At 42.9% G+C, this 25,434-nt stretch overlaps 1 protein-coding gene and 1 long non-coding RNA gene across 2 annotated transcripts in view; one reads left to right on the plus strand and one right to left on the minus strand.

Moving 5' to 3' along the window:
- Nucleotides 1–93: 93 nt before the first annotated feature.
- Nucleotides 94–15,506, minus strand: LOC117871878. The gene is made up of 3 exons (XR_004644349.1): nt 15,382–15,506; nt 6,700–6,942; nt 94–1,349 (listed from the first exon to the last, which is right to left on the minus strand). It is a non-coding gene; the product is annotated as an uncharacterized LOC117871878 (long non-coding RNA).
- The window catches only part of RAB38 (RAB38, member RAS oncogene family), a 28,814-nt gene continuing 17,042 nt past the window's right edge, over nt 13,663–25,434 (plus strand). Inside the window, exon 1 of the mRNA XM_034759648.1 lies at nt 13,663–13,923. Coding sequence (XP_034615539.1) covers nt 13,719–13,923 — 205 coding nt within the window. The 5' untranslated portion in view covers nt 13,663–13,718. The remainder of the gene's footprint in view (nt 13,924–25,434) is intronic.

Raw genomic sequence — 25,434 nt, forward strand, 5'->3', positions numbered from 1 at the left:
GTTGGTGAAAGAGACAAGCTTGTGAGCTTAAACAGAGTTCTTCTTCAGGTCTGGGAAACATACTCTGAGCGTCACAGCTAAATACAGTGTGGAACAGACTGTTTAGCATAAGCATACCCACAGAGCCATCAGTCATATGAATTGTGCCCCACATCCTCCTAACAAACAGTTGTAGCTACAAAGGAAGGCCAAGAAATTCCATTATGCAGTGGAGGAAAATTCTTTCTTGGCACTTATATCAACCCAGTACCCGTGAGCGAGAGTGCCACAATTAAGCCTCTCATTTTGGATGACTGTGTTTCTTTATATTCAAAATTAAAATGATCTGATATTGGAGAAATGTATGACTATGACATGGCTGTCAATGGGAACTACCCTTACACACATTGCATCAGTAATATGATGTATGCAACCCATTACCCATGTCCTGTAAGGTTCCAAGCTCCTCTTCTGAAGTGCCAAGTGGCCTCAAATTCCGCTGGCTCCGAAAGGAGCTGAGAGTACTTTGCACTTTCCAATAACTGTCATAGGACCAAGACCCCTGATCAGTTTTCTTGTGATGGCTGTTATAAGACAGGTTATTAACGTACCGTACAGCTCCTTGAGGGGCTTCACTATGCAGACAATTCCCTGTGTGGTGAGACAATAGCAGCTGGGCACAAATGAAGCAAAGAAGATTGTATCTGACAGAGCTGTATCAATAAATTGCACAAGTTCCTGTAGAAGTGGGCAACCAGTCTAACTCCTAACACGAATCACCCAAATCATTTCGCTGGATGTTCCTTAAACTGATTCTATTGCTCCAGGTCTTTTCCTGTTGGGCAGAAGAATAACCCTAGGTTTTCAAAGCCATGTCTGAAGAATGGAGCGTATAAACTGTAGTCTCTCTTTTAATATTGTTTTCAGTTTCTTCACTTTGGGGGCCAAATTCTCAACTTGTGAACATCGGTGTAGTTCCATCAAAGTCCAGGAAGTTGCGCCTGTACACGCTAGCTGCGGATCTGCTCCTTTACATTTACATTTTTTTGCAAGTGATGGTAGTGCTAGATTGACAGCCTTAGAGGCTGATGTTCTCCATGTAACATGAACGGTGGCTGTACAATCTTCACCAATGAGCCTCCAGTGTCTTCTAGAGGGGCCCCTCTCTAGGGATGAGAGGATTCTTCAATCCACATGCCCATTCTGGCTGTGGTCTCTCTGATGAGATGCATGTGCTAATTGTGATGGTGGGTCATGGTTTGGGCACTGATCCATTAGAAGCTTTGCCAGCTGATTTCAGACATAGCTATCTGGAGGGCAGCTGCAGCTTACGTCCATCTCTAAAAGTAATTCTCAAGCCTTGGAGGGGGCTAAAATGAACACACTGTTTGTTAGATGTCTGGTCCAAATTTTTGCTTGTAGCTTCATATTAGTGAGGCTGAAACTAGCTTGATTGGTTCACTAGACTCACTTCAGCAATTACACTTGCATCCAGTTAATTGAATCTGCCTTCACTAAATCTGTACTTTTCAGAATAACTGTGTACTATGGGATAGTTTTACTGCTGTACTAGCCCCAGGGACAAGACATTTCATTTTTCTCACAGTAATATTGCATCTTTGTTATTAGATTTATCCATGACAGATGTCCTTCCCTTTATTACTTTTCACTTGGACCACTTCCATGCTTTGCTAGGTGTGCATTAAAATGCACTAGCTCTAAATTACAGTGCAGCCCATCCACAACTTTTCTTTCCATTTACAAGTGGATCAGATCTGGGGTTTATACTGGCCCAAATCCTGATAAGTGGATTCAAGGGAGGGAGAGAAAAAGAAGTCATTGCAATGTCTTTTTCCCTCTTGGGAGACATTCATATTACAGTGATGGGCAAAGATACAGGAACCTCCGTTGATAGGAGTGCTCAGCATCTCTCAGAATTTGGCCCATTTTAATCATGTTTGACCATTCCCGTCTAATTATCTTTCTAATAGGATGTAAGTTCTCAATCATTTGCCATTTGTAGTGAGTCTCTTAGATAGGGTACCCGATTTAGTTGCAGGTTATAAGATATTGTTCTCTGTTTTAAACACATTACATGTGTGTGAGTGAGCAGTGTGTGTGTGAGAGAGAGGAGGGGGGGATTGGGGCCTTTGGGCAGCAAGACAAATACTAATGAAAGTAAGAAGACTGATAACAACATTAGCTTGACCTCCATATTATGCTGCACTGTGCTATATAGCGCTTGGAATCTAGGATTCTTTGTGCAGTGTAGGCAGAGCCTGTAGTGCTACCGGTTGCCTGGCAGTTCCCCTTATACGACCCTGTTACCAGTTGCTTATAGTTTTGCCAAACTTTATCAATTTGGGTTATCATTTGGGTGTCTGCCTCAGACAAAATTATTTGAAAAAGTTTCAGCTAAAACAGTTCAGCCATTTCAGAGAACAAATGTTAAAATTCTGGTGACCTTTTCCTTGAGATGTGCTAGCACACCCAGGCTTTGGAGAGGGAGCTCGAAATTTGACAAAGGTGTGACCTTTATGTCAAGCATGTACCTTCTGCCAAACCACCCACATTTGACAGTGTTCTACGCCTTTGAAAAATCTCATTTACAGTTACCAAGTCTTGTGATTTCACTAGAGTCAGTCTCCCTATTATATTTAAATCAAGCCTGGGGTCACACACTGACTGAGGAGGAACAAAAGGAAGATTGAATACTTCTTCACTGAATGAGGCATGAGTCCTGTGGAAAAAAATAGAATGTGAGCATGTATTTAAAGACTGTGATGTCATAACACGTGATGCAAGCTTTGGAGTGCTTGACGTTGCACCTCAACTTTTTTCGGAGGACTTGCCTGTTTTTAGAACATAAATCAGGTTGGCTATAACAAATTAGTTTTGGATGTAAAGTCTTGCTGGGCCTGTCTACCCTATCCAGCTCATAGGAATGCCATAGAATCATAGAATGAAAGGACTGGAAGAGACCTCGAGAGGTTGTGACGTTGTGCAGTCTATATGGTTTTATAAAAATATAAGTGAATATAATGTAACTGGGATATGCTTCATGCAAAAGGTCTCTTGTAAGGTATCATTACAAAGCTCATAATCTACTGAGTGTGATCATCCTATTTGTAGAAATGTACCACTCTTGTATCTAAAACTAGAAATATAAAACATAACTCTGAGGGCCTATTGTAATTATGTAAAGTGTGGGCCATTAAGGATGGTTTGGAATCTTGATGACTCCCATTATCTGCAGATGGCTGTATTTAGCTGTGAGTCTTCCTGTATATGTGTGTGCTGGCAAGTGAGTAATGAAGTCTTGCAGTGACATGTGATCATGTCACCTGAACTGGAATCCATCTTTAACCTGGTGCTTTTCCAGTGAGTGGGGGGTGGAAACCCAGAGGGACAAAGGGTTCCCGCCTCATGCAAAAGATATATAAAGGGGTGGAAGAGAACAAGGGGGGAGAAGAGTCATCATGAAGAATCCCCTAGCTATCACCTGAGCTGCAACAAGAGCTGTACCAGGGGAAAGAATTGTGCCCAGGCCTGGAAGGTGTCCAGTCTGAGAAAAACTTACTGAAGCATCTCTGAGGGTGAGATTATCTGTATTTAGCTTGATTAGACATAGATTTGCGCATTTTATTTTATTTTGCTTGGTGACTTACTTTGTTCTGTCTGTTACTACTTGGAACCACTTAAATCCTACTGTCTGTATTTAATAAAATCACTTTTTATTTAGTAATTTACTCAGAGTATGTATTAATACCTGGGGGAGCAAACAGCTGTGCATATCTCTCTATCAGTGTTATAGAGGGCGAACAATTTATGAGTTTGCCCTGCATAAGCTTTATACAGGGTAAAACGAATTTATTTGGGTTTAGACCCCATTGGGAGTTGGGCATCTGAGTGCTAAAGACAAGCACTCTTCTGTGAGCTGTTTTCAGGTAAACTTGCAGCTTTGGGACAAGTGATTCAGACCCTGAGTCCGTGTTGGAGCAGATGGGAGAGTCTGGCTCAGCAAGACAGGGTGCTGGAGTCCTGAGCTGGCAGGGAAAACAGGAGCAGAGGTAGTCTTTGCACATCGGGTGGCAGCTCCCAAGGGGGTTTCTCCAGCTCATAGGAATGCCATAGAATCATAGAATGAAAGGACTGGAAGAGACCTCGAGAGGTCATCTAGTCCAGTTGCCTCCACTCATGGCAGGATTAAGTATTATCTAGACCATCCCTGACAGGTGTTCGTCTAACCTGCTCTTAAAAATCTCCAATGATGGAGTTTTCACAACCTCCCTAGTGGATTTATTCCGGTGTTTAACCACCCTGACAGTTAGGAATTTTTTCTAATGTCCAATCCAATCCTCCCTTGCTGCAATTTAAGCCCATTGCTTCTTGTCCTATCCTCAGAGGTTAAGAAAAACAATTTTTCTACCTCCTTCTTGTAACAGCCTTTTATGTACTTTAAAATTGTTATCATGTCCTCTATTGGTCTCCTCTTTTCCAGACTAAACAAACCCAATTTTTTCAATCTTCCCTCATAGGTCTTGTTTTCTAGACCTTTAATCATTTTTGTTCTTCAAAAAATGGCTGGTGTAAAGTGCAAAGACTTTAGGAAAAATGAAGAAGTTAGCACAAAGTTAGAAGAAGAGTAGGATGTGAAATCAGGGTTCAGGACTGACTACATACAAAAATATTTCAATGGTGAGGACACTGCAGAAGACAAACAGATGATAGGATGGCAAAGAAAATAATGAAGACACAACCTAGGTCATCTGATCTAGAAGAGGACCACTGACTAGATGGCAGGACATCGTACACAAAGACATGACAAGGCTGGGATTAATGAAGGAACAAGCTATGGACAGGAATGAATGATGATGCTGTATTGCTCCAAGTTTCTGTAAAGTAAGGCACATTGGAAAACAAAGCTTATAATCTACTGAGTGTGATCATCCTATTTGTATAAATGTACCACTCTTGTATCTAAAACTAGAAATATGAAATATAACTCTGAGGGCCTATTGTAATTATGCAAAGTGTATGGACTTCTTTGCTGCACTGGGCACTAGATGGTTGGCAGCTTAGACTGCCTTAGAGTTACTTAGAGCCAGGGGGTCAAATTAGGGGGTGGAAAAGGGTGGTGGTGCTCTTTCAAACTCCAATCACAAAATAAATTCCATCTATTTGAGTCATCAGAATGACACACCGCATGAAATGTATTGTACAAAGGTTCAAAATCTGATTTTGCATGGTCTCTGGACTCCACTGGGCTCCTTGAACTTGATTTCCCTTTCTTGGGGTTTGACTATGCCTAGGAGCTCTGGTGGGCTTAGTTCCTTCATGATTGGGAGTGGGGAGGGTAAAAAGTGGTAGCATATCTCACTCACTTGTGGCACCAAAATGAGTCATCACTAACGCTACGTTTTAGTGACGGGTATTTTTAGTAAAAGTCATGGACAGGTCACGGGAAGAAAACAAAAATTCACAGCCTGTGACCTGTCCGTGACTTGTACTACATAACCCTAACTAAAACTTGGTTCCAGGGGCCATGTATGCTCTAGGGGGCACCGTGGGTGCTGGAGGGGTGGCCCAGCCTCCCTGCTGGTGCTGGAGGGGGTGGGCGGGCAGCAGCGCGCAGTCCGGGACCCCCACTGGTGCTGGGGGGGTGTATTGGCGGAAGCTTGGCGGGGCTGGCAGGCTTCCTACCTGGCTCTGTGCAGCTCCCTGGAAGCGGCCGGAATGTCCCTGCAGCTCCTGGCGGGGAGGCAGGGGGGCTCTGCGCACTGCCCCCACCATGAGCGCTGGCTCCACAGCTCCCATTGGCGGAGAACCGCAGCCAATGGGAGCTGCGGAGGCGGTGCCTGCAGCATAAGCATGCGCAGCCCATTTCATTAGGGTGTGCACCCAGGGAGCCCTGCCCTAGCCCCGCCCCTGCCCTAGTCCTGTCCCCATCCACTCCCTCCTACTTCCCCCCTCAAAACCCCCAACCCCCCCTGCTCCTTGTCCCCCCTGACTATCCCCTCCTGGGACCTCTGCCCCTAACTGCCCCCCAGGACTCCACCCCCTACCTAAGCCTCCCTGCTCCTTGTCCCCTGAATGCCCCCCTAGGACCCTACCCCCTACCTGTCCCCCCGAGTGCCCCAACCCTTATCCACACCCCCGCCCCCAGACAGACCCCTGGAACTCCCAACCCATACAACCCCCCCGCTCCCTGCCTCCCCCAAGGTGGGAGAGGGGCTGGCGGCTTGCTGCATTCAGGCGTGTGCTCCAGCTCGGGAGCGCGGACCCCGCGGCTTGCCACGGCGGGAGAGGGGGGCCATTTGCCCACCCCTTCATTAGGGTGTGCCTGGGCACACCCGGCACACCCCGTGCGCACGCCTATGGCCTGCAGGCAGAGGCAGCGTGCAGAGCCCCCTGGCCCCTCTGCCTAGGAGCTTCAGGAACATGCCAGCCGCTTCCGGGGAGCCCCCCTGAGGTAAGCGCCGCATCCCCACCCCAACCCCCTGCCCCAGCCCTGAGCCCTCTCCCACATCCAAACTACTGCTGCTGCTGCTGGGGACAGTGGCCCGAGATTGCCCCAGTAACAGCCAGTGTGGCTGGCTCAGGGACTGCCTGAGCTGGCCAGGCAGCCTTGGAACCAGCTGCAGCAGCCACTGCAGAAGTCACAGAGGTCACGGAATCCGTGCCCTCCATGACAGACACACAGTCTTAGTCGTCACTCACCTTAAATTGTGAAGATCTGCGATCCTGCTTCTCCGTTCTTACATGAGGAATACAAAAATGTTGGTATATAAATGGCCATCAGTAGGCATCTGTGTTAACTCCTCACTGAGAAGAATGGGGCAGCTCAGAGCTTTGTGCAGACTCACTGAACATCTCTGCATCGGTTACAATCAGTTCATATTCTTGCGGTTTTCTTTGCAACCATGAGAGCTAGAGACTTCCTTAAGAAAGAAAGCTGAGATTCTGGAGGAAAAAAGACAGTAGCTTTGGAGGAATTCTGGTAGGGCATATTGGTGCACACGAGCAGTTTCCAATCCTTTTGTAACACCCATTTACTGTCATGTAACTTGTTGACTCACTAACTTTATTGATTGATTAATTGATTGGCTTTTCTGTAGCAATCATCACCATATTATCTGACCAATGCCTAAAATGAAACATCTTCATTCTACCCATTTCATTTCAGAAAAGCCAACTGCATGGAATTCTTTCAAAAGCAATTGAGTGCTGTGATAATTTTTAAAAAAGGACCATGCCCTTCAGACATGGAACAACCTATGAATTCGATAAATAATTCAGCGTTAGGAAAAGAGGAGATGGTTAATGCTGATATAATCTTGTATTCAGAAAAAAAAAGCATGATTTTAACTTAATGGTAGTGTCTTGCTGATGTACTGCTCTAACTCATGTAGAAAGTACAATGGATCATGGCCTTCCATATAAGTGTTTGCTTTATGGCATGATTTGAGTAGCTAAGTGAAGTCCTCTCATCAAAATGGGTGTTTGTGTCAGGGAGCTTTTAAGTCTCATTTTTAAAATAGGATTATTAATGCACTAATCAATTTTAAAATTTGGAATCTATTTCCACCTGATGTTTGGCTCTGTGTGGGAAGATCCCCTGCACATAGCCCCACTGATATCAATTAGTTCCATGCAGGGGCAGGATTTTACCCACAAGCCCTTCATTGCAGGATCAGGACCCAAGCTACAGTATTAAGTCACTTTAAGTCCTTCTCTATACTGTGACTTAACTGTGCTAGAAAAATGTTCCCAACCATTGTGGATAGGGGTGTTTCTGAGGTTAAATAAACCTTGCTATAGACTCCCCCTGAAAAATTGTCTATAGCCTGTTTTAGTAACAAAGTCAGAACATAATTCAGGGGAGGAAACTCATGCAAGCCATACCTCTGATAACATAATTTCAACTGTCATATGGACTAGGATTTCAATGTCTTAGTACCAATGCATGTTGAAATTCTAACCTACTTCAGAATAACCTTTGACACTTGACCACAGGAACAAATTAATAGCTACCTCTCTGGATTGAGCAAGAGATTGTTTGCATATTAATGCAAATGTCTTTTCTGATAAAATGTCTGTCTGCAAGTTAATTATAACTTAAACACAATAATTTAATCAATAGAGCTCTATAGCTGTGTTTGGTAAGTCAACAGCCATTCCATTACAGGTGTGTTTGACAAGTCAATAGTCAATTCACCCCAAGGAATGTCTTCATCAGAAGAACTTTAGAAATAGAGAGAAATCCAAACGAATGCAATCTTTCTTGTCTAAGGAGAAAAGTGGAAGGAAATGCACAGCTTTCCCTAAAACAGTATATTTCTTGGTAAAAGGATGTTTCTGCTATGTGTTAGCACCCCCATAACAGAGTCAGTGAATGTGCCATGACAAATGAAGGAGATAATTTGTTAATGAAAGGTAAACTGTCCCTCTCTTATTTAGCAAGCTACAGATATCAAGACACAGCATAAGAAATAATCTATGACCTCAGAGTTTGGCAGAAGGCTAGGCTTAAAATTTCTTTTCTATAATTCATATTACTTTTAAAGAGTAAAATCTAAAGTACAAAATAGTACTGTGTCATTTGAGTTTTGTGTAAATCTTTTTTATGTTACTTCCTTCTCTGCTCTATATAATGCAAATTCTGTTGTATACTGTTTGACTGAGAGCACAGTCCATGCCATCTAAGACATGTGAAGCAATCAGAAACTGCACTGATGGATGTTGTATAAAAACCTAGATAGTTAAGTGTATATGAGTACATGCATTTCTCATAGTCCCCATCAGCCTCTTTGAGTAAAGCTATGGAAACCCAACTACTTTTGCATAAAGCCATTGCACCACCCAGGAAAATATTATTTACTTGTATTACAGTAGCAACTAAAGACCTCGATGAGGATTGAGGCCCTACTGTACTAAGTGCTGTACAAAGACGTGATGAAATCCTGGGCCCAATTACTACTGACTTCAATGAGATCAGAACTTCATCCATGGTCCCTGGCCCAAAGTCTATGATCTCTGGCACTGATGTCAGAGCAATCCTAAAAAACACTACTGTAGACAGGGTTACACATCTTCCCTCAAACTACTACATCTAGTTTGTTGCAGCTTTCTGTCCTTGTTATTTATAGAATGCCTGGCGTGTATGGAGCACCTACCAAGCCACTAAAAGTGACAAATTCCCGCCACAAGGATTTTATACCTGAAACAGACGTAGCATAGCAAGAGATGACAATAAATATGGGTTGAGAATGGGGAATGCAAGTACTTGGATTACAAAGGTAAAGTAATATGAGAAACTATTATTGTCACATACGTTTTCATTTTTAAAATAATTTGTATTGACAATAAAATAATTAGTCTATATGTGTTTGTTAGAGGAGACACAGATTATTAAAAGCTGAACATTAAAGTACCAAATAATCTGACATTTTGTTTACAGTATGCTTATTCCCTGGATCTCGTAGAAATAGACTGATGGACTAGTTAAGATGTATAGAATAAGGTCACACACCAACAATAGAGAGAAAAGATTGTCTTGTGGTCCCTTCCAGTCCTACGATTCTATCATTTTTGAGTCTATTATTTTAAGAGGTCTCTGATGGCAAGAGTTTAGCAAGATTCAAAGAGGGATTGGACATTTTTATGATGAACAGGAATATCCAGCATTATATTAGAGAATACTAACAAGAATTTTGAAAGGGATATAAAACCTCATGCTTCAGGGCTTAAGCCAAACTCTGATTATTAGGGATTGGGATAAGACATTAATATGTGGCAAATTATCCTACCCCTACCTACTATGGAGTTTCTTGCACCTTTGGCCATTAGTATTGGCCACTGTCAGAGATAAGATACTGACTAGATGGATGCTGGATCTACTCCAATATGTAAATTCCTATATTTCCTATGTTCCTAACCACTCTTTGCATCAGTTTTCTCGTCTGTGAAATAGGGTCACTAATACACCCTTTCTCACAGGTGTGTAGTGAGCACTTGGAGATCCTTGGCTGGTAAATGCTGTATAAGTGCAATTTATTTGTGTTCTAGAGATATGCAGGAATAAGAGTCACATGTTGTATACCCAAAGGTAACAATGCAAAGTCAATGCGTGGTTTGACAACACAGGATCGGGCCAAAGTTAACAACTGTTTGGATGGAGTATGTTGACTTTTCCCCTAAATTGTTGCCATTTCAGTCTGGCTGGCTACAGTCAACATAGCAGCTATTTAGACTCTGGGTGTGTCCAAAACACAGTGAGGAGGTGTGATCCCAGCACATGAAGGCATACCCAAGCAAGCCGTGATTGAGACAGCTCACAAAAAATAGCAATGAAGCCAAGGCAGCACAGGGACGTTCCCCAGGCGGGCTTGTAAAGCTAATGCCATGCTGCTATGGCTTCACTGCTGTGTTTAGCAAGCTAGCCCAGTTAAAGAGAGGTATGCCACATGTGCTCAATCACACCTCCAATATACAGGGTGGGCATACCTTGTCAGTAAGATTTTGTCAGGCATATATTAAGTAAAAGTCACGGACAGGTCATGGGCAATAAAGAAAAATTCACAGAAGCCGTGACCTTTCCCTGACTTTTCCAAAAATATCTATGATAAAATGGGAAGGGGCTGGGCAGCTGGGGGTGGCTGGGAGCTCTGGGCCCCCCCACCACCGTGGGGGGCTCAGAGCTCCAGGGTCCCCCCTGACACCAGCGGTGGAAGGAAGCTGCAGGATCTCCCTGCCCCCTCCCCAGAGGTGGGGAGCTGTGGGAATCCCCCTGCCACCGCCGCAGAGGGGAGCTGCAGGGGTCCCCCTGCTGCCATGGGGTGAGTCGGGAGCTGCGGGGGTCACCCTGCCCCACTGCGGTGGCGGGAAGCTGCAGGGATCCCTCTGTTGCTGCTGCAGTGGAGAGCTGCTGGGGTCCTCCTGCCCCATGGTGGCAGTGGGATGCTGTGGGGGTCCTCCTGCCCTGGGGTGGTGGCTGGGGAGCTGCTGGGGTGCCCCTGCTGGCATGGCTGGTGGGGAACTGTGGGGATTCCCCCCCTGCCTGCGGCGGCGGCTGGGAGCTGTGGAGTACCCCCACTGCCCCTGGCAGCTGAAAATTTGGGGTCCCCCTGCCTCAGGCGGCAAGGGTATCTCACAGCTCCCGTGGCCAGGGCTGAAGTCACAGAGGTCTTTGGAAGTCACGGATTCCATGCCTTCCGCGACCTCCATGACAAAGCCATAGCCTATCAGTGTCATTGTTCCACATAGAAGGGCTACAAAAAAGAGTGGATTGAAATTTTTTGAAATAAAGGGTTTATTTTATCTTTAAAAACAAAATAATTTCAAGAAAAATATTGACTTTTTTGAAATTTTCCATTTTCACAAAAATTTTTGCAAAACTTTTAAATTCAATTTGTACAGAAGTTTTTATGAAAAATCTTATTGAAATGGTTATTGGAATGTTTTGTTTACTGAAAACCTGTATTTTAATAAATGAAAAAAATCACTAATCATTTAAATAAACATTTGGATAACAACTTCTATGAAAAAATGTAAAAAAATTGAAAAAAGAATAAATGGATTAGTTCAAACTTGGCAAAATGGAAATAACTTCAAAACTTTTTTTCCATTTAAATATTTATAATATTCTCTATCAATCTACTTCCTATTTAAGTTCTCTTACCACATCCATTACCATATTTAAAAATAATCAATGATGGAAAATCCACCACGATCGGCAAGTTGTTCCATTTGTTAATTACTCTCATCGTTAAAAACGTACACCTTATTTTCAGTCTGAGTTTGTCTAGCTTCAACTTCCAGCCATTGGATTGTTTTCTACCCTTCTCTGCTAGACTGAAGAGCCCATTATTAAATAGTTGCTCTCCATGTAGGTACTTACAGACTGTGCAATATTAATTTTATATCATTCTAGGTTTTCAATCAAAATGTTGTGTGGTACCAAGTCAAATGCCTTACAGAAGTCTAAGTATATTACTTCAACACTATTACCTTTATCAATGAATCTTATAATCTCATCAAAAAAATATCAATTACTTCAACAAGATGTATTCCATAAAACCATGTTGATTTGCATTAATTACATTACCCTCATTTAATTCTTTGTTAATTGAGTCATGTATCAGCCTGGGATCCATGTCAGGCTGACATCCCATTTGCCCTTTTTAAATATTGATACAACATTAGCTTTCTTGTAGTCTTCTAGAACATTCCCAGTGCTCACAGACTTATTGAAAATCAGTATTAAGAGTCCAGTGAATTCCTCAGCAACTTATAAAACTCTTAGATGTAAGTTATCTGGACCTGCTAATTTAAAAATGTCTCACTTTAGTAGTTTCTATTTAACATCCTCCAGAGATACTAGTGGAATGGAAAGAGTTTTATAATCACTATATAATAAGACTGTATCATCTGTTTTTCCTCAAATACAGAATAAAAATATTTACAGAACACTTCTGAATTTTCTGCATTATTACTGATAATTCTACCCTTTTCATCTACTAATGGACCAGGATTATTTTTGTTCTTAATATACTTAAAAAACTCTTTTTTATTGTCCTTAACACTGCTGGCCATAGAGAGCTTCTTGTGTCCCTTGGCTTCCCTTATCAATTTTCTGCAATTCCTAACTTCTGATTACCATGATAGCTCTCAAAATGAAAGCCTAGGTCTCCTAGCCTAGGCAAATCAGACCACTCATACTGTGTAAAGTTAAGCATACATATATGTTTTTGCAGGGTTGAGGCTTTTGATTTTGGCAAACAGAGCAATGACCACCCACATCCATATTCTGCAATACTGTCCTGTTTCTCATGAGTGAAGTTTATCAGCATTCCAGGAAAACGCTGCTGGAACTGGTGCGCATCATGTTTCATTTTAGATTCCAGTTCTATGAACAGGAAGAACAACACTAAATCAGTTGTGTGGAGTGGCTATGAGCTTGTTTACCCTTAAATGGTATACAATCTTAACTATTCCAGTATAGTTAAAGTGGTACAAATCCTCTAATGTGGAAGCAGTGATATTGATCTAAAGATGCTTTATATTGGCGTAACTATTCCTATACGGGAAAGGGAATAAGTCACCTTTGTACTGGAATAACTTCATCCACATGAAGGCTTTTAGTGGTATAACAATTATGCTAAAAAAACCGTGCATCCCTAACCATAGGTATATCAGTAAAACTTTTAAGTGTATACCAGGCCTTAGCCAAGCTGTGATGATCTGAAAGGAAATTTCTTTTTCTTCTTTTTTTTAATGCCTGGTATGTTGCGTGCTTGTTGAAACACACAGAGGGGAAAATATCCATTATTAAAGGATGAGTGTTCTTAAAAACTGCCTTAAATCTAATTCACACATGAGGGACTCTCGGTGCAACAAGCAGTGAAACATGGCCAGGGCTGTCTATTGCATTGTCTTCCATGCAAACCCTTTAGTCCCTGTGGTATTACTTAGCCCACAGACACCTCACAGTAAACTCTGCAAAAAAAAAAAAAAAACTTTGTTGGAAGACTTTTCCTGCTTGATTTGCTCTCATATTTCTTTCATCCTCCAGCTCGGCTGGCTGCTGGATCTGGGCGTTGCTGCTTCTGTGATAGGGGAGAGAGCCTCCACCTCCCTTCACTTCTTCCCTCCCTGGTTCCTCACTCCCTCTCTCCCCCTCAGCCTGACAGGATCCTACCAGCAGAGCATGCAATCAGGGAGCAGCAACAGCAGGGAAGATGCAGAAGCCTAGTCAGAAAGAGCATCTCTACAAGCTACTGGTGATTGGGGACCTGGGTGTGGGCAAAACCAGCATCATCAAGCGCTACGTCCACCAGAACTTCTCCCCTCACTACCGGGCCACCATTGGGGTGGACTTTGCCTTGAAGGTGCTCAACTGGGATGCTGAGACGGTGGTACGGCTGCAGCTCTGGGATATTGCTGGTTAGTACAGAGGGGAAGGGAAGTGACAGAGGGAGGGGTCCAATTCCCTTGCTCCCACATCTGTCTAGTATTGCACGAAGTATTAACCCAAAACAGCATCAAGCCTTGAACTGGGAACTACTGATGCTTTAAAAACAATGGAGTAGACCTAGGAGAGAACATCTCACTTTAGATCAAAACTTCAGAGCTCCCCCAAGGGTGGGGGAGGGAGGGTATGCCCTCCCCTTGGGGATTCAGTGGTAAGGCAGTTCTGTCTAGTCTCTCTCATCTTCTTCCCCAGCCATGTACATGCACACTGTGACAGGGTCACATTGACAGAGTCTCTCATCACTTTTATGATTTCCCCCTCTCATTCAAATTGTTCTCACCCACCTTGCCTGACAATCCTAAGAGGGTTTGGGATTTGGGCTGTTTTTTTTTTTTGTGGGAGTGGGAAAAATGGTCTCCTCATTGTGCATTTTCTGGAGGAAGAAAAGGCTCATCAGGATTGTTCATGTGATTTTTGTAGTTATTAACCGAGGAAAAGCTATTGTTGGGTTATTTTAGCAAACTTCTTCGATTTTTTTCCTTTCTGTTCCTCCCCTCTCCCCCCTCCCCCCCCCCCGTGGCAATAAATAGGGGTTATTCACACTGTTTTTTTAAAAAAAATCACTATTTCTATTTGAGGAATAACCTCACTTGTCAATAAATAGTTTACTAATATTTCCTAGACATTTTACAGTAATATAAAGCAAAATTTGGTAAATTATTCTGCATCATGAAAAAAAGAATAAAAAAGGAACAACATCCTATCATGCCTATTTTATTTCCATTTTTTAAACAGAATAAGGCCACATCATTGCAATAGATATTTTGGGAAAGTTTTTTTTTTTTTTTTGCATTGTCCTATATTTTGCTTCTAATTAAAATCATGAGTTTTCATTTTCACAGTCTCTCTTTATAACCATTAATTGGGTTTCAGTGTGCAAAATGTAAATATGTCTCAACTGCATATTTAGCATGTCAGTACCAATTTTTCATTTAGTCTATATAAGAGAGGAACCTTAAATACAACTACTATAACTCAGAATTTTTTATACTACTATAACACAAAGGAAGGCCTTTTTCATTCAAATGAATTAAGAAGTTACCTTTACAAGTAAAGAACTTCAGAGAAAATTTTATCTGCTCTACTTACATTCTGACTTCTGACCTGTATTTTAGGTTTATTGACTTACTCTAGAATTACACCTACTAAGGCCAGTGAAATAAGAAAATTCTTAGCATTCTTTTTGAATAAGGGGATTTTATATACTTGTGTATTTGGCATAGACAGATGAGCTAGCTCATATCTGAGCTCTGAATTTGGCACTGTACTATCAAAACTACTCACGCCACAGAAGATGGTTTATGCACAATATTAAAACTATTTAAATCCTTAAAAACAGATGCAGCATCTCTAATGAGACATGTACTCACAGTTTTTAAAAACTTCTTTTGCATGCCTTGTTCCAGAGACTATATTAAACTGCTAATCATGTGCTGTTGGATCATATGATGTAGCTTTCAGTCAGGCAGCAGAAGGTTTGAAAGCAATTACACCAAGCAGTAGTATTCAATGGCTAGCACAATCTCTGAGTGATCACACATGACAGAGGGAATTACAGTACTTAAACTGAATTGCTAAACTCCAAAAATCTCAATGAAGGTCAGTACAGTGCTCAATAACAAACAGAAGTTACCATCTGAGTTCTAGTGTCTGGCTTCTAAGGAGTTTTAGTTGCTGACCAATGTAAAATAGAAAATAACTTCCGTAAGCCACACTTTAAATTCAACCCAGCACAATTCTGGTTTTAAAGCTACCATGAGTAAGGCAGCTGGCTGGTGTGAAAAACAAGTTGCTTGAAAATCAGAGGGAAATAAATTTGATTGGGGACGGGCAGTGAACACAAGCAGTGTTTTGTTTTGTTTCTTTTATTCTGACTGCCGAGAACCACTGTGAGCAAAATACAAATATCCGAAGTATAAGAGTGGACAAGTGAAATTCCAGAGCTGCTCTGGGTCTATTTTGGAAAATATCTTTGTAAGATAATGCTTAGCTTTGCAGAGGAAACAATGCCCTTTATCCTACAAAACAAATGGATAGATTTGGCTTTGTATTAGGGCAACACTAAAAGCAGAAGATCCTGCAGATTTATCAGTCTGAGTTCTTATACGCTCCCCACTTCAATGTCACTGAATGTACTACCAAACATAGCGCTTACTCGCATGAGTAGATCAATTGTCCATTTCAGTGGTGCTACACACGGTAGTAAATTGCAGGATCGAGCCCATAATTTGCTCAGCAGAAAAAGTAGCATGGGGCTGGATTCGGAATGGTGCTGAGCATTGACAATTGCTATTACAGCACCACTGAAGATTAGAGCCCCTGGTGACTGCATTATTTCTAGCATGAATTTATACTTTCCAGTGAGGTGTTTGTGCACAGAATAGCTCATTGAGACATAGAAGTAAGAGATGGAAAAGACAAAACTACCTCATTCAGTGCCATCCCCTGCCACTGCAGGAATATCCCTGATGGTATATCTCTTAGTATACTTAATGTAGCAGAAAAAAAGGCATAATGAGATCTAATAACTAGAAGCTGAAACTGGATTAAATTTAGACTAGAAATAAAGCACAAACTTTAAACAGGGAGGGTAATTAACTATTAGATCAATTTAACAAGGGATGAGGTGGATTCTCCGTCACTTGACGTCTTTAAGTTAAGATTGGATGCCTTTCTAAAAAATATGCTCTAGCGAAGTTATGGACTTGATGCAGGAATTACTGGGTGAAGCTGTACAGCCTGTTTTCTACAAAAGCTCTGACTAAGTGAGCATAATGGTCCACTTTGGCCTTTAAAAAAAATCTATGAATTTAGTGTTTTAATCAAGGCAAGTTCTAAAAATTCCAAGCAACTGTGTTTCCAGCACATCCACGGGGAGGGTATTCCACAAACCAATACTCCAGGAAGTTTTTCCTAATACACAGCCTACCTTTTCCCTATCTTAACATCATCCTATTACTCGTAGTTATATTGTTATATATAGTTATATGTCCCTACATAAATACTCTTGCAACTTGGATTTCACACCCTTCAAATAGTTGTAGTCTGTTATCCAATCCTCCTTTAGCTATTGATTAGCCAAGAGATAGATAATTAGCTCTGTTAATCTTCCAGTCCCTGCATGCCCCTTATCTTTTTGTTGTTCTTTTCTGAGCTCCCTCCAATTTGTCAGTATACTTTTGGAAGGTGGTGCCTAAACCTTAAACCAAAAATACCAGGCATAGTTTGAATCAGAGCCTCGGAGACAGACACTATTATCTACTTGGCCTGCAGTGGTATGCTTGGCAAATACAGTCCAGAACTGTTTTGAAGCCACAATGTATTATGCTGCAAACTCATGTCTAATTTGCTGTTCACTATCACTCCCTAGGTCTCTTTCAGAATTATATCTTCCAGGTTTCCCTGTCCCACTGAGCACATTGGTTTCAATATATTTCTCCGATATATTGGTTTGCATTTTCCTAGCTTGGATCGACTCCTGTTACTTTTGCCCGTGTCTGCCCCTCATATTGAAGACAGCAGCATTGTAGTACAAACGGGTTTGTTTCCCATCCATGCCATTTTCACCTTCAGAGACAGACACATTTGCACAGAAACTGTTCAAATGTTTAAAAAGCTGTAAAGTCTATAACAGCATTAGGTTCTATCACGAGCAAACGAGCCTTTCATTAATGCTGAGCATATTACGTCCTCAGTAGATCATGCCCTTAGAAGGATGCCAATCATTTTGGGGCATATGCACAAAGAAGATAGTCATGGTGATTTCTCAGCTAACCTCCCTTGAAATTACTGCTCTGCAGTCATAAAGAAGGAGTCCCATGTCCTTAAATGCGCTTCTTCTTTCACTCTTGCACAGAGACTGTCTGTGGTTTGTAATGTGATCTGTCATCATCTACGGGCCTGGGCCAGCACACTATACTTGCAGCCTGATTTCCAAGCTGCCGAAGTCTCAGTTGATGCAGAGACTAAATCCACTGCATGCCAATTTAGGGTCCAGTCCAGCCCCCACTGAAGCTAATGGCAAAATTCCCACTGATTTAAATGGTGCAGAGTCTTCCCCATAACCAGAGAAAGGCCATTTTGAGGTGGAAAGTCCCAGACCAAAAGCTACTCACTGGGAAATGGGGGGAGAGGGGAGGAAGGGGAGGGGTGTGGAGGTTTCAGAGCTCCCTGAAGAAAGAAAGCTCTTGACCCTGTCCATTCTCCCAACAAAGGTTGGTGGTTACTTAAGGGATGGAGGAATACATTTAATCTCTTGTAGCTCCTGGTGGGCAAGCAGATGGATCTGGGCCTGGATTTTTTGTTTTAATTTTTACTTGAAAGTGGAGGTAGAAGGAGATGTCCTGCCCCCAACTCACACCAGTCACCAGAGAATATGGGCAAAAAAGGGAATTTGGGCTCAACTATTTTTAAGCTGTGAGTGGAATTCTCACATTACCCTAGAGTCCATGGGAGGGGAGTCCTATTTCCCTTCATCACCAACCATTTTATTTTCAAATCAGTGGGACCCTTTGCCTCTCACAAGGTGACAGGAACTGAGTTGTCTGAACCAGGAAAGCCTGATACATTCAGTCAGTGACCCTTTACATTTCGCTCCTTAGCCCACTGACTTTCCATTAGCTGTTCACTAGGGGAGGCCCAATACCCAAATTTACAAGTGGACTTTCAAAGGCTTTGAAAATGTGGCCACTGTTGTAGTGTATAAGAATTAGATACTACCCAGTTCCTGAATACAGAGACCATACAAAAATTTAAAGGGGTAATACCTGGATCCTATACACTACAACTACATTTTCCCTCAATATCCTAATGTAAGGGATGGGCATTTCTTAGGCTGAATGAATGTCCATGACCTAGCATGAGGCTTCGCGGTGAAATGATTTAAAAATGTACTGTAACATGGACAAAACAACATATTAGTCCCTAATCTTGTTTTCGCAAATGGCTGAACCATTTTTGCTGAAACTTGCCAAAAAAATTCAGCCTGATGCAGACACCCTGTATGTGAAATTTCAGCCCAAACTGTTAATTATTTTTTATTAATTAATGGAGATATCCCATCTCCTAGAACTGGAAGGGACCTTGAAAGGTCATCGAGTCCAGCCCTTTGCCTTCACTAGCAGGACCAAGTACTGATTTTGCCGCAGATCCCCAAGTGGCCCCCTCAAGGACTGAATTCACAACCCTGGGTTTAGCAGGCCAATGCTCAAACCACTGAGCTATTCCTCCCCCCCTAAAGTTTGGCAAAAACATAGGCAACTGAAAACAGGATCTTAGAATAGAAACTATCAGTAAACCTTAACTATAGGCAGCACTACTAGCTCTGCCTATAATGTATTTCCATTTTTTTCTTTTGTTGTTGTTGTAATTATACAAATAAATATTGACTTCCCTCAACTATCCTTCAGTGTAGCCATCAACAGGTGCTGCAGAAGTTGCTCTTGGGAGGGATTTGAAGAAAAGGGGGGGAGAGTAGTTTTATGGCTCAGTTAAACAAGGGTATTTCATGTGAAAGAGCTTTGTGGGAAGAGTGAATGAATGGGTGCTCAAGGCTGGCATTGTCGACGGAGTAAAAAGGGTGATGGGGTGATGTTATAAGAGGCAAGAGTGGACAAATAGGAGGAGCAGAATTGTAACAGGCCCCGAAGGTGATGACAAAAAGCTTTATACTTGATATGAAGGAAGCCAGAATGTTGCCATAATCAACATGGGAGATGATGGCCTGAATGAGCTGTGTGGGCTGAAGGAAAGGGTTAGATTTTAGAAATGCTATGGTGGAAGAAACAGCGGTGTTTGGATATAGCCTGGAATTGTTCAGGGAGATGGGTGAGGAGTGAAAGATGACTCCCAGCTCCCAGACCTGGTTGAGAAGCAGGATAGTGGCACCAATGACAGGGAATGGGGTGAGTGGAGGTGGCTTTGGAGGAAAGGTCAATTCAGCTGTGACCTGGCTTTTAACCTTCCACAATCTCCTAGCCATGGAGATTGTCTGAAAAAGTATTTATCCAAGGGCATTTGATATAGGGGCTTGAATGAGGGTGAGCTGACTGAAGCTCAATTCATGTAATATGGGAATGCTGATAACTGGCTGCAGGGAAATATCTGCTCTCCAGTATTTGACTTCCTCTTCACTTCCAGGTGCAATTGAAAAGGGTGCTAGTGACTTATAAAGCATGTGTGTTTGGGTACTATCTCCAGGGGCAGCAGGTATCATAGGCAGGGGAAGGCTGTGCCTTCCCAAACAGCCAGGCGTGGCCCTGCCCATGCTCTGCTCCCAGGCCCCCTCCTGCTTCCTGCTCTGGCTCTTCCTAGTTCCCCTGTGCCATGGCCCCAGCTTGGGCTGAGGCTGGGGCTGCATGCACCACCCGCCCTCCTGGAGCTCCGGGGCTGGGGGCACTAGCTTCAGGCAGGGGCCGGTGGCCGTGGGTGGTGGGCTCTGGGCTCCGGTGGAAGGGGCGGGGTTGGGGACTAGCCTCCTTGAGCCGGAGGTACACACTCTGCCCATGACTATCTCCCCAAGAAGTCACCTCTCTCTTTATGATCTTCTGTTGCAGCCGAAATCAACTACACCGCTTGACCAAGATTTAAATGTCTGGGAATGGCTGGCAGGGGGTCTTTAGTGGAGGGCTCTCAATTCTGGAATTAATTTCCTCCACTGCTGATTGCTCAAGTGACGGCCTTAAGGGCACTGTGCAAAGCCTGCCTGTTCCACAGACTCTAGCCAGATACGTGATAGAATTGTGGAGCAGAGAGCGTTTGTTTTAACGTTTGGTTTATATTTTTCAGACTCTGAGCAGATACAGAGGCAGTTTTTAAAGTATAACTGATCAGCTACATGTTCATGGTTGCAGTATAAATTATGATGTGGTTGCTGGTGAGATTATGTAGGGTGCATTTTTAGAAATCAGTAAAGCCCAGATTTCGGTGTCCTTTATCTTTACTTGTGTTGAATGATACCTTATGCCTCACTAGTGGTTCCACTGAGACCAATGGTACCATTTGTGGAGTGAGGTTGTATTCAGAGTCTGATTGCTCATGGTGTATATGACCTTACTCCAGTATCTTGAGCTCATTGGGGGTCACTTGTAGAGTAAAATACATGAGTGAAGGTACTTTGAATCTGGCCGTAAATAAATAAATTGTGTGATCTGGAAAGAGATGCACTGTTGTACCCATGAGCCAAACAAACAACTATTCCTTAAATTTCTGCTGCTTCTGATGACAAGTTACAGCCCAGCCCCCTTCTCCCCATCCCTGTAAAGGAGGAAACCAAAGATCCTGTGAGGAGCAGGAGATAATCCTGGTGTCTCGATCAACACTCCCTCTTGCAGTAAAACAGGTTCTAATGTTCAAGGCTGTGTTTGAGATACTGCTGAGTGCATAATGACTGGTCTGTTTGCTAACTCAGTCACTGCACTGTCTGTGTCTAACTCCCCGCTTGTAAAGCCAGGTTCTGCTACCTACACTCACAATGAATGGGACTGTATTCCATGAGTAATCCCACTGACTGGGATTAGGTATACCTGCAGAGCAAGACATTAGTTGGTATATGTCAAAATCCTTGGGGTAAAGGAGTTTGGCTGGCACTCTAGCTATAACACCACTTCAAAGCACCATACAAACATTAATGCAAGGGATCACTTTTCCTTAATGAGGATCACATCTTAATAAAACACGTGTGTAGTTTGTGGAGAAACCTCCTTTCCCATTCACAATTATACAAAATCCTTACGGCATCTAATGTAATTGGAAAAAGAACATCAGGAAAGAATTTAGGCCCAGACCTTCAAAGGTATTTAGGCACCTAACTCCCATTGCGTTCAGTGGGAGCTAGTTGCTTAAATACCTTTGAGGATCTGGGTCTTGGTTACTTTGCTCAGCCGTTGGCTCCAAGTCTGCACGGCTTCTTTTTCTCCTCCTCCTAATGTAATGAGGTTGCTAATGTGGTCTCCGCTTTGTGAATAGCTGCTTTCACATGCATCCAGGCTCTTCTTTGCAATGAAGAACTTGGACATCTGTTAAAGCAGCTGGAGCAGGAGGCAGGGTCAACACTGTAGCACTTGCCAGTTCTTCGGGGACCACCAGTGGTGAATGGAGCACACTTTGAGAGCCTCTGCATTAAGTAATTGTTTTGATTATTTGTGACTTTGACCCAGGGACCCCTTGATGCCAACCAGCAGCAGATACAGGGGGGGTGCATAGGGTTTTACAAGGATTCCCTGGGTCAGATATCTGCGTAAAAGCTCACCGAGGTCTCTACCAAAAGTCCATAGCCAAATGGTCATCGTAATCATTGCGAAACGTATGCATAGATAATATTTAAGGAGTTATGTATCTATACTGAAAATTTTGCTCTTAAGGTCTTGGAGATAAGGAGCTGACATACAGATCTCACTCACCCCCAGTGCTGTGAGATTTCTTTTCAGTCAGCAGGTAACTGACACCTATCTCCCTGTCTGACCACTTGTGTATTGTATGCCTCACATTGTATGACTATTTGCATCCTAAGCCAAGTGCAAACTGAGAGACTGGGAAATCTACAAGATGAAACAAACTGCAGAGGAGTATCCCATTTATGAATAAAGACAAAGGATGGGGTGGTATATCTTGGAGTGCAAAAAGACATACCTTCACCTAAGAGGCAAACTGACTACGTGCATGTCTCAGGAAAGAAGGGTCACAGCCTGTCTAGCTGTAAAGCATTGTAAGGGTTTGGGGTGAGCATGAGATTAGACATGAGAGTATCTTCTTAATTAAGTCTAGGCTCTAGAATGTGTTATTTTGTATATAACCATTTTTCCCCAATATTTCTACTTCTTGCAGCTATAGTACTTGAATGTCCATGCTTTGTTAAATAATCAGATACTTTATTTCATCATTAACATATCTAAGTGCTGTGTGTTAAGCGGAGCAGAGATCTGAGTTGGAACTGGTAAGCGGTGGTGTATTGATTCTTTGGAAGAAGTGGATCAAGTGTCTAAGGGTTGGACGCTCCAGGGAGATGCAGGGAGGGATTGAGGGTTGGAATGTGCCAATTGCTAATCTGTAGAGTGACGGTGGAGCTGCCAGGCCTAGCGGGGAATGCTTGTGTTGCTTGCGGACAGTGGAATTGGGGAGCTGACAGATTCGGCTTCCTTATACTAAGGGCAAGAGTAGCCACATGCCTCACAACCCTGGGTAGCCCCAGGAAGCATCACAGTGACAAACAACCTTATGCTGCAACTGCACTACTCACAAATAGATCAGAATGGATTAACTACAATAAAGTTTTCAAATTTAGCCCATAACGTCAGTGATTTATCCCAACAAAGTTTTTGAAATACACACAACAACTGGACTGAATAATGAGGCCTTTAGTTACACTATCGCAACAGGAACAGAGTATATCTTGTGCCAATTTACCAGTCATTAGTGTTACACTTGTCAGTTTACTGGTACAATGACTTGATACAGTCACGGTGCAGTACTTTACAGTGTACAGAATATATAACTCATAGTTTCCTTAGAAAATAATTGGAGTTCAGTGAAAATGGTTTATTCTGTGTATATGATCACACTGTTTGGATACCTAGGACACAATTCTTGCCCATTGGTTCATGGGCTGGTGACCACCTATGTTTCAAAGAAATAATGTGATTGTATGAAAGATGAAGGACAACCCTCTTTTTTATCACACAAAAATGCATACTACCTTACATGCTCTTGCCAGGAGGGACTTGTCTGCTAGGAAAAGGACTTTGGCTAGTGGCTGCAGAGTAGCTGCTTCAAAAAGACTGAGTGGGTTATTGTGCACAGACCTGTGCTCTCAGTTGTCCAAGGTAACAAAAGTCCAGCTCATATTGTTATATTACATTGTTTAGAAAAAGGTCCAAAAGTTAAAAGACAGACTAGATTAGTCTGAACAAAAATGTCTGCTGATCCCACCCAAGGATGGTGTTAAGAACATCACCAGTAAACAAGAGTCTGGAACTGGAAATGGCACGTCAGAAATTAGGCCTAATTGGTGAACAAAATTAGGGCAGGGACCATTCCACCCATCGTCCCTTTTTGGAGTCTTTAAAAAAGAGAATTTTTTGGGGGGAGGAACAAAATGTGGAGGACAAGTGGGACAAAACCAGTGAGCTCTACCATGATGATTGCCATGCCAACCATCTCCTGGGACCCAAGGATCCACCATGACACTGTTGGGCCTTCATTGTCTTGACCAGACCGGGCCAGAGAGAGGGACCTAGATGATACTGCCACCGCCACCAGTTTCCCCTAACTCTCTTTTTGCCTTTTGTTTAATGAACACCTGGCTTAGCTGGCCAAGACTGCACCTTTTGCAACACTGCTGTGAGCCTGTGACTAGACAGGCAGCTAAAAACAATGCCCTAAGCAGACCAGTGCTGGTACAAGTTTGGCAGGTCTTGGTGTGTCTGACCAGACCATGTGTTGTGCCTGTGTTTCTCCAGCAATGAGGTTGTAAGTTAGAGTCAGCGCCAGATAGAAGCTGCATTTTCTGTCTTTGCTGCTCCCCTTTTGCATGTGTTTATCTTCTTTTGCCTTCAAGGAAATGGAAGAACAGATTCCTGAGGGATTCCCTGCAGAAAGGCTGCCAGGCCTCTGCCTCTCTCCAGAGACTCTGTCCTTCATTGGTGAGCCTTTTTGGGATGCCCAGACCATCATCACACCAGTGAGGATGCTTGACCATCACCACTGGATCATGAAAGACCCCAGCCTCATACATGTGAAACCCTGCTCTGTCTTCCCATCCCTCGTGTTCCTTTCAACCCCCCAACTTCCTCCGGTCCTCTCTCTTGGCTTTTCACCTGATCCTGAGACCACCTATACTGCACAGCAATGGCACAATGGGATGAGTTTGCCCAGCCTGGCAAGGACCAGTGAAGGAGAGGAACCCGGTCAGGCCAGCCAAATGGCATCCCAGACTGGGGACATCAGGCAGGGTCCAGAGCAACAGCTGTCATGGCAGCTTACCACCCATGACTGACCAGCCACTTTGTATAGCCCTATTTTCCCACCTTCACTAGACTATCTCTTGTCTTGTGTCTGTCTGTTTTGTCAAAAGCAGGAAAAATAACCACTATTCACAGCGGTCATCTCAAAAATCAACAGAACTAACCCTTTCTTCCCCACTAAGAAGGATTGCTTGACAGAGTAAGGGACTGTAACTGACAGTCTCAGTCTGAAAAAGGGACTTTGATACATTTTGATTAAGTTTGTTTTGCATAGCCACTCAGTTTCAATTTCAAAATGCTTTGTTTAGTTTGCGAGGGGACCCAGTAGGCCAAAGCCTCTGTACTCAACCCCCTGAACTAGGGATGACTTTTTTATTATTCTATGGTGACAGGATCATGTTAACAGCTTAGACTTGCTTTTATTCCATCAAAATTAACACACCAGGGAGTAAATCGCTTAGTCTG

The sequence above is a fragment of the Trachemys scripta genome, chromosome 1 (genome assembly GCF_013100865.1).
Source record: "Trachemys scripta elegans isolate TJP31775 chromosome 1, CAS_Tse_1.0, whole genome shotgun sequence".
NCBI lineage: Eukaryota > Metazoa > Chordata > Testudines > Emydidae > Trachemys > Trachemys scripta.